General features: G+C 36.7%; 1 protein-coding gene across 3 annotated transcripts; it reads left to right on the plus strand.

The window, feature by feature from the left end:
- The first annotated feature begins 4,954 nt into the window (after nucleotides 1-4,954).
- LOC124211696 (probable cytochrome P450 6a14) lies at nucleotides 4,955-14,364 on the plus strand. Of its 3 annotated transcripts, none has more exons than XM_046611029.2 (7): nucleotides 4,955-5,438; nucleotides 5,692-6,061; nucleotides 6,143-6,480; nucleotides 7,743-8,003; nucleotides 8,074-8,325; nucleotides 10,481-10,692; nucleotides 11,366-14,364. In XM_046611029.2, the coding sequence occupies exons 1-6, from the start codon at nucleotides 5,258-5,260 to the stop codon at nucleotides 10,648-10,650; spliced, it is 1,572 nt and encodes a 523-aa protein (XP_046466985.1). In that variant the 5' UTR covers nucleotides 4,955-5,257; the 3' UTR covers nucleotides 10,651-10,692; nucleotides 11,366-14,364. The 3 variants fall into 3 exon arrangements, with proteins under 3 accessions (XP_046466985.1, XP_046466986.1, XP_046466984.1); XM_046611030.2 differs by having other exon boundaries at nucleotides 11,549-14,364; XM_046611028.2 differs by having other exon boundaries at nucleotides 10,481-14,364.
- The last annotated feature ends 349 nt before the right edge of the window (nucleotides 14,365-14,713 follow it).

Below are 14,713 nucleotides of genomic sequence, written 5' to 3' on the forward strand. Positions count from 1 at the left end.
TTAAAGGGGCTATTTAATGTTCCAACGGCACTTTCTGAAAACCTAATTAGCGGTATTGTTTTGAATATCTCCCACCACCATAAGTTCAAGAGACGACAACGTTTCCAACACTCGAAGAAATATCGCAAACTTAACGATGTGTGTTAATGATCGGAATGGTGATGTCATTAGTGTGCAGCGTTATCCATTCAACATCAAAATTGAGACCACTATTGAAATCAGTATCATTAGCAGTCAGTGTGCAGCCTTATACATTCAATAGAAAAATTGGGCCCACTAATGAAATATTTGTATAAGGTTTACTGTAAGGGTGATGTAGCGCTGGGGTATGCTGTGATTGATTGGATTACACCCGCAAGGCAGGTGTAACCTAATTGCCAAGGATTTCTGGATAAAAGTGAATATTAGTTTCAATTTTATGATATATTGAAATAGTCGCCGCATCGATTTGTATTACGCGAAAAGTGTTCATTAGAAAAAATCAAGAGTTACGGAGAGAAGACTGTCTTGCAATGTGCGCACTTTATCAAATAATTATTGCGTCGTTTTGCCCCAAATATTTTGCATGAAAATTTTGATAACTTTTGAAAACTTTTAAAAATGTTTTGAAAATTTAACTTTAGAGTTATGGTGAGAAGTTGGAGAGGTGTGTAGTATGACAATGCAATGAAATAATACTGCTTATACAATCAATAAAGTGTAATTAATAAGTATTTCATTTCTTTTAGAGATTCTGTCTCCAACATTACATACCTTTGTAGATATTTTAGGTTTATTTGTACGAATATATCAAAGTATAACATTTTATAGTCAATGTTACATAAAACTATGTATAATTGAAATGCAAATATAAATATATAGAACGATTGCGCGAGAGACCCGATGCACTCCTTTACATACCACTTCTTCAGGCGCTGGACATTTTCGAAAGCACAATTGTATCCCGTTGAAACGTATCCGTGATAATCATCGTTCCAACCCGCCTCCTCCATTTTTTTCAGTTTTCCCAGTGATCAACGTGAGATTTTCCACGTTTATTACTGGTTTTGCCGACAAAATTCCGAATGTCTATGATTATGTCCATACTGCAAGTTGGAGTAGTGTCGATTTTTCTTGTGTGAATATTGATGGAAGACTGACTATCCGATTTCTACCACGCCCGCTTTTATCTCCAATGCAAAGGAACTTCAATCGAAAGCGTGGGGGTGATACTAATTTCCAATCCATTGGCGACACCGACTATTAGTTAACATTTCCCAGGAGAAACATACTACTCTGGGGATATCTCTATTCGTTTGCCAACTATGTGCATATGTTGCAAAAAAATTCGAATTTAATATATTCACCCCCAAGATATTTCAGGCGTAGAATATCTTCAAGTATCGTCTTACGGATTTCCGCGAATTGATCTACATCGCGTTCTATAAGACCTACGATTCTTGGTAGTAGGAATATTTCGAATTGTTCGTTAAGTGCAAGCAGAATACTCGAACCTTATTTAGTGTTGACGCGTCTTATCCCCGTCACGTTATACTCCTCCCTAACTTCCAGATCTGCCATCCTCTTTGTTGGTAGAGTTTCCGGGCGGCTGACGAAGTTCATTTTGTTGAGATCCATCACATTCGATGAAAGTTTTATAAATTTCACACACGACGGATACAGAAGTTCACGATAAGAAGACTGTGAGAACAGTACAACTTATTTAATAAGCTCGCCATTTGTATACCAACCTCACCTTCCCCCACAATAAATTTTTACGATTGTACATTCGCGTTCTATATTTGTAACAGATCTGTGTTGCCCTCCACACTATTAAAAGAAGATGATGATCAATCGTTATGATGAAATAAAAATGAGAAGAGTTTCAATCTTCGTAGAGATGGTCACACAGAGGCCTCCGACTTTGGGAGATTTGGGGCTTTCTATAATTAAAATCGTAGCGTTGAAACTTGGCCAGATTCTCACACGATTCCGGAGTTACTATTTTGTCAGAATCTACGGGTTGGTGTCTTACCACCAAGTGACTTCGTCCGCCCTCCCAACTCACACAACCCAAGTCCTACTCGCCTAGCGTTTCGCCCGCATATACGGCGTGCTATCTTACTGTCACATACTTAAAATATCTCACCGTTATTTTCAAACAGTATGTTTACCACAGTTATTATAACGGTATTCCCCTACTCATCGCTATCATGATTTATTATGTGTATTTCTCTGAATGAAAATATACCTGGGGTAAAGAATTTACGGGAAAATTTATGGGTAGTCAACATTCCCAGCCTACTTAATTGCAATGTCGCCATCGTGTCCATTAGTGCAGAATAACGTATTCGAAGTACCCCGCTATTATTTTGAAATGGTATATTCCCCCCGCCATTTTGCCATACCAGCACCACGTTATCGTGCCCCGCCATCTTGTTGTTTACATGCGTTGGGTAAGGTTAAACCAGTAACCATCTTGTCAGGCATCTTGCCCCACCATCTTGTTGTTTAGATAGGTTAGGTTGGGTTAAGTTCGGTTAACTTCGGTCCGTAACACATCGACTGCAGACGAGGCGCGTCCTGCAGCCCCTGCTTGGCCGGTAAAACAGATTGAAGCAGAACCCTCCCTATATACCTCCTAAAATGTATCCACTCATTCGTAAAGCCACTAGCTCTACATCTATTAGTTTTTTTTCTCAGTTTGGTAATTTGTATTACCAACTGTAGTTGTTTTAATTATGACTTTGTTTCCCACGGGTAGTAGATCGATATTTATTGCGGTGAAGACGTATTTGAAATTGAGACGAGAATCAAGATGGCGGAAATCATTTAAAACGCAAAAAGAAGAGAAGGGATGTGCTTCTCTTAGAATACTCGAAGGCCCGAGGCAGTGCCAACATCAAAAGCGTTCCCAGACTCAATATATTACCTGAATTACGATGCGACAAACCTGCACCGCCCCGGGTATTTCATATCGCCTGTTTTTCCTCCACAATATCACGTAGATAATCTAAAAACATTTTCAAGAATATCCTTTGTCGCTCGCCGGATCCATAGGGTGGGAATAAAACGGCAAAGGATCTCGGAGGGAAAGACCAAGTTTCCCCCCAAATTGTCAATTTCCTGCAAAGACCGTGAACGGGTTTCTTAGCTCCCTATCCTGAAACCCCATTTTAACACCATCATTGTGTGAGCAAGAAGAGAAACGCTTTTCTTTTTTGAATTTGACAACAAAAAAAATTTTTGAATATCGAATCGTAATCAGTTTTAAGGAAGTGAAATGATATCTTTGGGGAATAATTGTCTTTTCTTTCCGTTCTGAAAAAACGCGTAAACGAATATTTTGAGTCTTTTGGACCATAAGCAGCAAATATTTGAGCTTTTTTCTGTTACTTTATAGCATACTGATGGGTCATCGATGGTTCGCAGAATTACGTACAACATTCTGAGCCTAATGCCACTCGCATGGCCATGCTTCAGAGACTGCGACTGGTGGAATAATTATACATATGGACAATTGTTTACGTAGTTGTAATGCACGCAACTATGGTTCAAGGTATTATGAGCATGACCGGAAATGCGATCACAAAATGAGACTCGCTGAAATTGAAACAGCTTTAACGGCATGATGAGAGATTTGAAACATTCTATTCCATTTGAAATAAAGTATGCGTCAGAAAATTTCTAACAATTTTTGCTTGGCATAAATTTTTATATTCTGATCGGAGTATCATGGACCAACTTTCTTGCCTATTTAGTATGTGTGTATTCACAATCAGTCAGTTCATAGATATTTGTTCCAACTACTTCGAAAATTTGTAATCCTCGCAAAGCTTCGTTCTACATTTTCTCAATGAATCTTAAAATAACTCCACAGCTTTCCTTCTAACTTATAAAACAAAAGTTGCTATCCAATTGGCAATCTGACCATCAATAATTAAAACATTTCTGTGAATTGTAAAGAAAAGTTAAAATAATGGAAAATATAACTAACTTTTTGACATTTATTATCACCGCCAAGTTACCTTAAGGTTAAAGTTACCTGATTTTTTATCATATATTTGCTATTATTCTTCATGATTAAATGAAGATGATGGCATGAATCCCACGAATTTACCATTGTGCTTACGCAGTCTCTGTCGTGAAATCGGGGGAAAAATCTGAATTGAATTTAAATTATGAATGTTGTAACGACAAAGTGACCACGGAGAATAATTTGTCGCATTATTGACGTGAAATAATGACCTAGAAATGTAAATTTTACATGTCCCTACAGCATATAGCATTTACAGCGATAGTATTTATTCAATCACACGAAACAAAAACACGATGCTGTATGAAAAGTGTACGCTCGAATACTTTACTTGGCACAAGCAACAAAAGCTTTAATTTGCACAATTTGCCTGCCCGATATATCTTGTTCTTACTTGTTTGGTGCAAAATATTTTGTTTTTACTGACAATGCCTGAATGTCCGAATGCCACTAACACGCATCTATAGTCGTACTGTAATCAACAGCAATTAATGCAACAAAGAAAAATTAATAAACTGCATCTATCCAATACAGAATTGGCAATATGATAATCTGTTCAGTCCTCTTAAGTCATCAATTCTATAAAATCTGAATCTAAGCTACAAGTGGCAAAAATAAACCATTTCAAATTGCATACGTTAGTAGTATAGTAAAAAAAGCTGTTATCAACTAGTTATCAACTAGTCATTCCAATGCAAAGTTAATTGTATTCGACAAAAAATACAGTTCATTTATTTGATGATAAATGCCAATCTTATAAAGGACATTCTGTTAAAATACAAACCTGCAAATGACACAGCAACGAAGACTTGGTCAAGAGCGAGAGAAGGCGCACTGATTCGCTTCACACTATAACCTACATACCGAGTAATTTCCTAGGAACAAAGTGGGAGGAGATTGCACCGACTACCAAGCTGCTCAGTTGGTTTAGCTCGCGGACTTTGTGCATTCAATGTTCTGCATTATGAAGAGTGATTTTATTATAATTTGTCAATTAATTTAAAATCCCAAGTATCAACTGATTCTTAAATGTAAATCTGCAGGTTTGAATTTTCCATCGCCTAATCGTTGTGGCATTAAATACTGATTAAAACAAATATGTAAAATATATCAACATCATCATTAAGACTAATTTGAAACACATAGTATTAGTTGGAAGAATTTTTTTTTTTTTTCACGAATGCAAAGTGATTTAAAACATAGTAAAACTGACGTGATACTTTCTATTTCAACGGTAAAATTATGGGGCTTGCCAATTTTGTTCTGGAGTTCGCTGCTGCGGTGATTGCAATCACTTTAGCTGCGTGCGTCTACTTAAAGTATGTGACCTTCAACTACTGGAGTTGGAAAAACGTTGATTACGTCAAACCGGCTGTGCCTATTGGCAACATGGGACCGGTCTTTGCCGGAAAACGCTCATTTGGTAGGATAACCAGCATCATCCATGAAACGATCATGTGTTACATTAGAAACAGAATATATTTAAAGTGTTCAAAGTTGTTTTTCGTCTTACCGGATCAAAAAATCAACAATAAGATCAATAGCATAGGGCAGAAAATTGAAGAGTATCTCATCCCCGATATGCCGAGATAAATTTTTGAAAAATGATTAGTATTCCTTGTGGAAGATTTTACCTACAGAAGAACTGTCTTTAACCGATCTGATGGGTATTCCAGGTGAAGTGATCCGCGACTCTTACTTGGACTTGAAGAATAGCCGAATTTTTGGCATCTTCATGTTCCATCAGCCGGTTCTTGTTGTTGCGGATCCGAACTTGATCCGCGTGGTCCTCACAAAAGAATTCGCGCATTTCCACGACCGTGGTATATACTGCAATGAAGAGTCCGATCCGTTATCGGGTCACCTCTTCTCGATTGCCGGCAGCAAGTGGAGATTCTTGAGGAACAAGTTGTCCCCCGTTTTTACCGCGAGCAAAATGAAACAGATGTTCTTCACCATCAAGGAAATCTCCGAAACCCTGACTCAGCGCGTTGCAAAAGACGCCGAGAACTCAGAGCTCATCGAGGTCAAAGAACTCATGGCAAGGTTGGCTGACTGATTCACGAATCAACCGATTACAAAAGTTCGTTACATTGGAAATATTGTATTGTTCATTGTCCATTCAAGGTTCTCCACCGATGTGATCGCCTCGGTCGCTTTCGACATAAAATGCAACAGCCTTGAGAATAAAGAGGCTGAATTCCGGACGATGGGTCGCAAGGTCTTCGAGCGACGAATACTAGTTAACGTGCTCGCGATCATCTGTCCATACGTTTTGCACCTGTTGAAAATTTCAGTCTTTGGGAAGGAGGCCCCGAAATTCTTCATCGATGTTTTCGAACAGGCAGTAAAGTACAGACGAGACAATAAAGTTGTCAGGAATGACTTTCTGGACGTTGTTATCCAGCTCATGAACAAAGGCTACATCGCCAATGACAATGATGAGACTTCACCTCCCTTGGCAGGTGGCTGAATATTTCATTTCCACTTTTGAATATGAATAGTTAAAGTGGTAGGTGCGGGTCTGAATTGTGAACTGTCACAATTGAGACTGACCGTTAAGTCGAATGTCATTAGTTCGAATGGTTACAATCTTAAATAGTATGTCATTCCGAAGTGTTAAAATGAGAATTGCAAAAGATTCGGATAAAAATCTCAACGAAACTGATGAGTATCGTGTTAGGGTGGGTCTTATTTTGGTCATGTCGGAATTTTTTTGCGCTTACCCCATAAAAGCAATCGACATGTACATGTAGAAAAAAATCTGACTAAATCTCCGGTTTTTTCCCATAACTAACACGCTCCACCAAGCAGTCGATTTTTTACATAAGAAAATGCATCTATTTGACATTTTTTAAGATAACTGTTCATTGCTTTAAAACTGTGTATCAAAAAAAAATATCATAGGAAATTTAATGCTCTACAAAAAAAAATCTTTTGTAAAATTTTCGTAAATCCAATATTCATCACATTATCAGCAAAGAACGGTCTTCATTTTTTCGCTAATAACGTGATAAATATTAGATTTAAGAAAATTTTACAACAGATCTTTTTTGTAGAGCATTAAAGTTCATACTGAATGGCCACAGGACATTTTTTTATGAAATATAGTTTTGAAGTAATCAACAGTTTGCTTTAAAATAATTTCAAATGCATGCATTTTTCCATTTGAAAATGCAAGTACTTGGTAGGGCGTGGTAAAGTTATCGGAAAAATTCGGGGATTTAGCCAGATTCTCTTCTATGCATGGGGCATTCCATGTGAACTCGACTGATGATTTTCCCTCACCATTTTTAATTCGTTTAGGATTTTTATTCCGTTCTCCGGTCGCAAAAAAGCACTTCTTAATTTGTTCAGATTTTTTCCTACAACCGTTAGTTTTTTATAGTTATTTAAACCTATCTAAAAATTGCCATTTTTTTTTTTTCTTTAATCTCGAAAAAATTTCAAAAATCTAATTTTTATGTATCGTGTGATTGAGACACGAAAGTATTGCGATACGAGCAATTCTGTCACCTTGTGTTGTTAATTGTCATCAGAATCATGTTTATACTATTGTAAGCATTGCTTGATATCATTGCAATATTCACACGACTTGCTGTGAAATTTGAGTATTTCTAGCATACGCATCAGTATCATTAACTTAATACCCATTATGGTCACTTGTAACGCAAAACTTTGACAATTCTGATGCTGTGACTTCGGCAACATCTTTCTGCCTTTGCAGCGTCTGAGGCTTCTTACCCTGAAGCAGATGTCGAGAATCGGAAAATCACGATGCTAGAGGGAGCGGCACAGGCCTTTGTCTTCTGGATCGGTGGCTTCGACACGTCGTCATCGACGGTGACCTTCTGCCTCTACGAGTTGGCGTTGCACCAGGTGTTGCAGGACAAAGTGGCGGAAGAGGTGAACAGAGTTTCGAAAGAATTCGGGGAACTGTCATACGAGAGCATCAGGGCGATGGACTATCTTCACAAAGTCGTCTCTGGTCGGTTTTACGGATTCCAAAGTCCGGCACGATCCTTCGTATGGATACTAATGAAATCGACGATTCACAGAGACTCTAAGGAAGTATCCGGTCGTTCCCATTCTGAACCGACTGTGCAATGCAGACTTTGAGTTTCTGGGAACTGGCTTCCGCGTCGAGAAGAAGACCCCAATTATCATTCCGGTTCTCGGACTCCATTGGGATCCCGAACTTTATCCGGAACCGGAGAACTTCGACCCGGAACGCTTCGACGCGACGAACATCGCCCGCAGGCATCAGTACGCCTACTTGCCGTTTGGGGACGGGCCGAGGAACTGCATCGGTAAGGACGCTGTCTTTTCGTGATTACCTCTTCGAAAAACAATGGTGGTCTGTCTAACTCACCTTAGCCCTATGCGGCACAGCATCTCATGTATGAGACACCTTTTTGAATCGTTTATTCAAGTTGTTCAAAATTTTTGAGATATCGCTGCCATTTTACTTTTTTTTTTTCTTTTCTTTCTTGCGTAATTGGATATTTAAGATGTCAATGTTAATGTTTTAAGAGGGACTATAATGATTCCGCGAATATGGTGAGCGCTGTAAATAAACATAGTGCTGAAAATGCTAGTTTTTAGAGAATAAATATAATTGTGGAAACGTTATGGGGACTAGAAAAACGACACTTGGTAATCTCGGATTTTTGGGGTGATTAAGAACGAACCTTCGTCAAAATTTCAAAATTCAAGATGGGGGACCCAATATGGCGAACTGAAAATATAAAAATTATTCCTATTCGCTTCAAATTTGTTACTCGTGGGTTTTTGAGGTCGCCGAACACGTATCAGACATTACAATGGTGAAACTCAAAATGATGGATCTAATATGGGGGACTGCAAATATAAAAAAAAGTCAAGCTGAGTGGCCCCGAAGTCTCCTGGCGGAAACGCGGTCATTTTTCGCATTGATAAAGGATAAAGAATGTCACTATTACGATTTTAGATTCATTAACAACGACCCAAAAACTCTCAACTAGCAAATTTCGAGCAAGTGTGATTCTTTTTTTTTTATATTTTGACCACCAAAATGAATCCGCTATATAGAATTTTATCATTTTGAATTCAGATTCTCTATCAGTGTTTCCAAAAACCCCCAAGAAACAAGTTTCAAGAAAATCAGATCAATTTTCATATTTTCAGTCTGCCCTATTGGATCCGCCATCTTTGATGTCGTAATTTTGATAACGGAATCGCATTTGGTGTTCTAAAAAACCCCCGAGTGTGCATTTTCAAGCTATTCGATTACTTCCACGTTTTCAGTCCACCATATTAGATCCTCCATTTTAAATTTTGAAAGTTTCTTAGATCTGACCACATTTTTTAAATCTAGAACCCTTATTCACCCAATTTCAAGAAATTTGAGTGTAACAAAAAATATATGCTTCAAAGGGTCAATATGCTAGTCTAGAAATATTGAATGCATTTTCAGCTTAGAGAACGTCTTTAAATTGAATTCTTTGCCGTTTAACTGCATTGTTTGAATAACTGGAAAACTACCGGACTGATCGAATCCGAAATATAGTTTGCTCTAAATTGCAAAGAGTCGCGTCAATTCTGACTAAAATTATAAAAATCCTGTAATTCGTACTTGAGATATCATCGATTAAATTTCTAACTTCTCGTTAATTTCTCATTTTCCTTCCAAAGTTTTTCGATACAAAAGAATAGGGGAGCAAATCTATAAAACTAAAGATTAAAGTTTTATTAAAGCTCGACGCTTTAAACTGCAGAGAATCACCTCCTACAGTGTTTGGAAGATTTTGGCAGTCTGAATCGAAAGAGCTTTCCTCAACTTAGAACTTATCAGATTTTGGATTTGGTCAGTTCAGTATAAGTTTTTGAGTTGCTCCGTAAGCAAAATGAGAAATCAGATAAAAAATATGTATCTCGAGAGTGAATTGACAGGTTTTGATGACTTCGGTCTCAATCGACGCGCCTCTTAGTTCAGAACTGTTTACATTTATGATTCGATTTGTACTTTTCAAGTTATACTGATTAAAAAAGTTTAAAAACAGTGGAGAAAAATTTGCCGATGTTTTATGAGCTCAAAACCCATCGAAACCTGAAGTCTTCAGCCTTTGTGGTCCAGCCAAAATACTTACTTATTTACTTTTTATTGTACTCCAATATTCCGTGTGATTAGAAAACTGCTGGACCGATTAAATCCTAAATTTGATCAATTCTGAGATGAGAAGAACTGCATCAATTCAGACTAAAATGATCAAAATCCGTTAATTCATTATCGAGATCTCGTCGGACAAAAAATTATACACACTTGCATCAAACCGTCCAGCTAAAAATAATTAATTCAAATTGCAATCCTGGCCCTTAAGTTGGAGGGGGCGGGGGGCACGAGTTTCCCCCCAAATTTAAGATGAATTTGGGATTTTTTCGGTAAGGTTATATTTGATAGAGAATTAATCTCTTTTGAAACTCCAGGCATGAGATTCGGACTGCTCCAAACAAAAGTTGGCCTTGTCAGCTTACTGTCCAAGTACCGCTTCACTCCTGGACCAGGTCTTCAGATACCTCTGGTGATGGACAACGCCAGCTTTGTCCAGGTTCCAGTAAACGGAGTAAAGCTCCGTGTCGAAATGCGAAGTTCATAATCAGTCTGAAACTCGGACACCTTCACTCGTACCTCAGCCGTCGTGAGTTTGGCAAATAGCAAGACTATCATGCTTATAGGGCATTCCATGACAAATCACTAGGCTTTTCACTTCACCACTTTTGATTTGACTGAAATTTTTTTTTGGATTCCAGCCGAAGTCTCTTGTTATGAATATTTGAACCTTTTGATACTAAATTCAACTTTTTCCCTAATTCTGAAAAAAATCCCTACAAATTGCATTTTTCATTGCAACAACTTTAAGAACAACCTTATGATTATTTCATTGTTCTCGTAATTTCGAGAACTGATTTAAATCGCCAGCGTTTCAAAAATTTCAAAACAAGTCACAATTTTATTGTTCATCTCTTTTAAGTTGGCCCCATGAAGGAACCATTTCTTGTATATTCTATCTTTGAAAGTTCTCAAAATTTCTATAATCTTTGGAATGTCAAAGTTTAAAACATTGTAAAAATTCCAAATTGATTTAGAGAAATGAGAAAAAGAATCACACTATCATGAGACCAACCTTAAAGTGATCGAAACGACGAAAAAAGATTCTGAACATCCTTTTAAAATCCTCAACAATGTTCAAACTGCCCCCAAAAATATACCAAAATTGATCCCATCGTTGGACTCATCTTTGAACTACTGGAATGAAAAATTCAATTTTTTGAGGATTTCGCAGGAGGACAAAGTTTGAAAACTGATTGCAGATTCATAACTTGTGGCTGTCCATATAAAAAAAAAATTAACAAAAACAAAATAGGATCGTTCTGGAAGTGCTACGTATCAACTTCAAAATTCGATTATTCCGAGTGGAATGCCCCCTATACATGTATTTACTGCCTGGCTGTGCCGTTACCCTCTTATATTATAAGCTCGTGAATCACCACCAGCGTCAGGAGATCGATGAGAAGAATGAGAGGGTGACAGGAGGCATGAAATAAGGTATAAAAAGGGGCTGCAGAGGTGCAAAAGCTAATTCCCGGATGACAGATTGACTCCAGAACGTGACAGTACGTATAACGCCTACATACGTATGTATATGGGGCAGTCCATATGAAACCGACTGACCCTTGACCCGCCCATTTCGTATTTGCGTGTTTTTTTTTTGTATTTCCTTGTACCTACTGAAAGCATTTTTTCAAAATTTCTTGAGATTTTTATCACAACCCGTCCAAACACAATAAATTTTTCAAAATTTCACAAAAGTTCGCACAAATTTTTTTTTTTCAATACTCATAGCTTTTTCAAAAACAGATATCAATATGAAATGCTATGTCTTTTTTTCGTTTCCAGTTGCAGTTCCCTAAAGAAAATACGAAAAAAAAAATCGAAATTCATTTACATATGTTTTCTTCGGTTTTAAACCCAAAATACTTTTTTTCAAAACTTGGATCCGTTTTATTTTTTTGAAAACAATGGCTCCACGCGCTGTAAAGAATAGAAATAAAATACAAGTTATGAATATCACAAGCTTCCAATTTTTCGGTACTTGTAAAAATATTTCTTGAAAAATGGTGAAGTTTTTCCAAAAAACCAAAATAATACAAGTGTTGAAACAAAAAAAACTAGGTTTAAAACTAAAGAAAACCTGAGAACAAATTTCTATTTCTTTTTTTTTCTCATTTTCTTTATGGAACTACAACTCAAAACGAAAAAAAAAGACAGCATTTTAAATCGATATCTGTGTTTGAAAAAGCTACAAGTATTAAAAAAAAATAAAAAATTGAGCTTTTGTGAAATTTTGAAAAATTTATTGTCTCTGGAAGCATTGAGTCAAATGTCTAAAAAAATTCCGAAAGACTGCTTTCAATAGGTACAATAGAATAAAAAAATTTCGGCAAAGTCTAAAATGGTCGGGCTCACGGGTTGGTCGGTTTTGTATGGACTGCCATCGTATGTGAACATATGCAACATGTTAACGTTGGCTTCAAGTGAGCTAACGAAGTTGAAATGCTCACAATGAGGTTGATTCAAAATGTCAGCTTTCTTCCTCCGCAGCCTTAAATCCAGGCTTATAACGAACCAAGGAGTGTTTCGCTGAAGCGAAAAATTTTATACAGTAATTACGAGAGATTATAAACAAAAAAACCGGTGTAAACAATAGAAAAAATATAAAACAACCAATCTATTTATGCATAAATGTTTGAGCGAGCCAGTTATTGACAAGCTGGAAAAAACAAAAAATACTAAGTCAATTCGGCATTAAAATTTGTATCGTGAACGTAAAATAAGGGTTTTTTTTTTCTTGTAACGAAAACTATACTTCAATTTGATTGATTTTCAAAGCACGCAGCCTTGTTTAATTGATGCCAGTTACGAATAACGTTCTCGAGATATTTTCAACTGGGTCTTTTCGTATGGAAAGCCAGGGTGAGAACCGTGTGTTTGCAGTATTCCAATCCCGCTTAGCCCTGTTTTATGTTTTTAATTTTCTTCCACGTCCTATTTAGCGAGGACGTTCTACGGCCAAACGACCAGACACCAGTACAGTAAACCTAATTGTCACGCTCACTCTCTTCCCATACTGCCGGGATTTAATTATTCATCACCGGTGAAGATTACATTTTTGCTGTAAACGAGCATGCACACCTGATTTTAATTTTTCATCACTCTAACGAAACTGCCGCTCGTAGCTTAAACAACTTTTTCTATAAACGTATGACAACGGGAATTGAATTTTTTATTGCGATTAATTCGACGTTATTTACTGTAAACATCTTATTTGCAAGGGTTTCTCAAAAATAAATCGTACTACATCGTAGAAGAAAAATGTTGTATTTATTGTTACATCGAAATTATTAACATTATCGCGCAAAAAAGTCAATTTTCGGTCTAAGTTAAGATTTGACATATAATGCTCCAAATACTTGTTTGATCAAAACAAACGCCGATAAATTAAGATTTATTACCTGTTAAGAGAGGAAAACAAGAAAAAAGAAGCGTGACAGAACTCAGCAACGTTCTGCATCAGTTTACCTGCAACGAATAAATTCTTTCGTTGAATTGTGTCGCAGCGAAGACAATGCAATGCCGAAGAATCGAATTAAAACTTCCCTTTTACGATTCAGAGGTGATTTATTTTCATTCTGGACGCTGTCTTTATTCTTCGATTATTAATTTCAACTGTGGATATAAAAACGATTGCTATTAAGCAAGGGCAAACAGTATGAAGACGATATAGACATTAGATATTAGACAAGACCAGCATTGTCCAAAATGCAAACTTTCCTTGTTACAGCAATGTGCAGTGCATTTGTTATCAGCTCTCCCGCATTTTCAAACTGTTTCATATCTCTCGGAAATTGCCGGCATGTATCACATGCAAGAGACACAATTTGTAATTTCCATCGCATAGCCGGAAAACACCAGACGGCAGCAACGCGATTAAAGTGGACTGAAAATGAGGGAGAAAAATTTTCGTTAACGTAAAAATTGGCTACAGTACAAAGTTCTTAAGGAATTTGACCGGAAATCGTTATTTCTACTATGATGCATCACATTATAATTTGAAATGTCTATGATTTTTGTCTTTTTATCAGTTTTTTGCCTCAGTGAATCAATTGCTATCTATATTTTCGTTACATTACTCTAAGCCAGCAAACTTAAGAGTTTCGTAAATATTGTTCATGAACATAATTATTCCTATCGAATATGGTTTCATGAAGAATTATATAAAAACTATATCAAATAAATGAATCCGCAATTTCATGTTCCCAGTATTTGTTTCCCCGTCAGCAGAATGTCATTCAATCTGAGCAAATTATAAACAATATATAAAAACTCTTCTGATTAATTGAATAATTTTATTGACTGTGGTGAATGAACAAGATTATCACTTGATTGAACTCAAAAATACACTTGAGAAGATTTTTTGTCCAAATACGTATTCAGTCAAATAATTATGAATCAATCATTTCCAAGTGTATTTAATAAGCATAAAAAAGCAGGTCTTATATTAAAGATGATCCAAGTTTATTCTGCAAGTTAATAAAATTATAGAGATGCCGAAATGAATGCGGTAAGTGAGAAAATATGAATTCTGAATATTTGTTCCT

This window comes from Neodiprion pinetum, chromosome 2 (assembly GCF_021155775.2).
Source record: "Neodiprion pinetum isolate iyNeoPine1 chromosome 2, iyNeoPine1.2, whole genome shotgun sequence".
In the NCBI taxonomy this organism is placed as follows: domain Eukaryota; kingdom Metazoa; phylum Arthropoda; class Insecta; order Hymenoptera; family Diprionidae; genus Neodiprion; species Neodiprion pinetum.

Bases quoted from the DNA above. Each gene is read 5' to 3' on its own strand.
- LOC124211696 (XM_046611028.2), top strand. From the start codon at position 5,258: ATGGGGCTTGCCAATTTTGTTCTGGAGTTCGCTGCTGCGGTGATTGCA. The intron at 5,439-5,691 runs GTAGGATAACCA...TGGGTATTCCAG, and splicing joins TGCCGGAAAACGCTCATTTG to GTGAAGTGATCCGCGACTCT. The intron at 8,004-8,073 runs GTCGGTTTTACG...GACGATTCACAG, and splicing joins TCTTCACAAAGTCGTCTCTG to AGACTCTAAGGAAGTATCCG.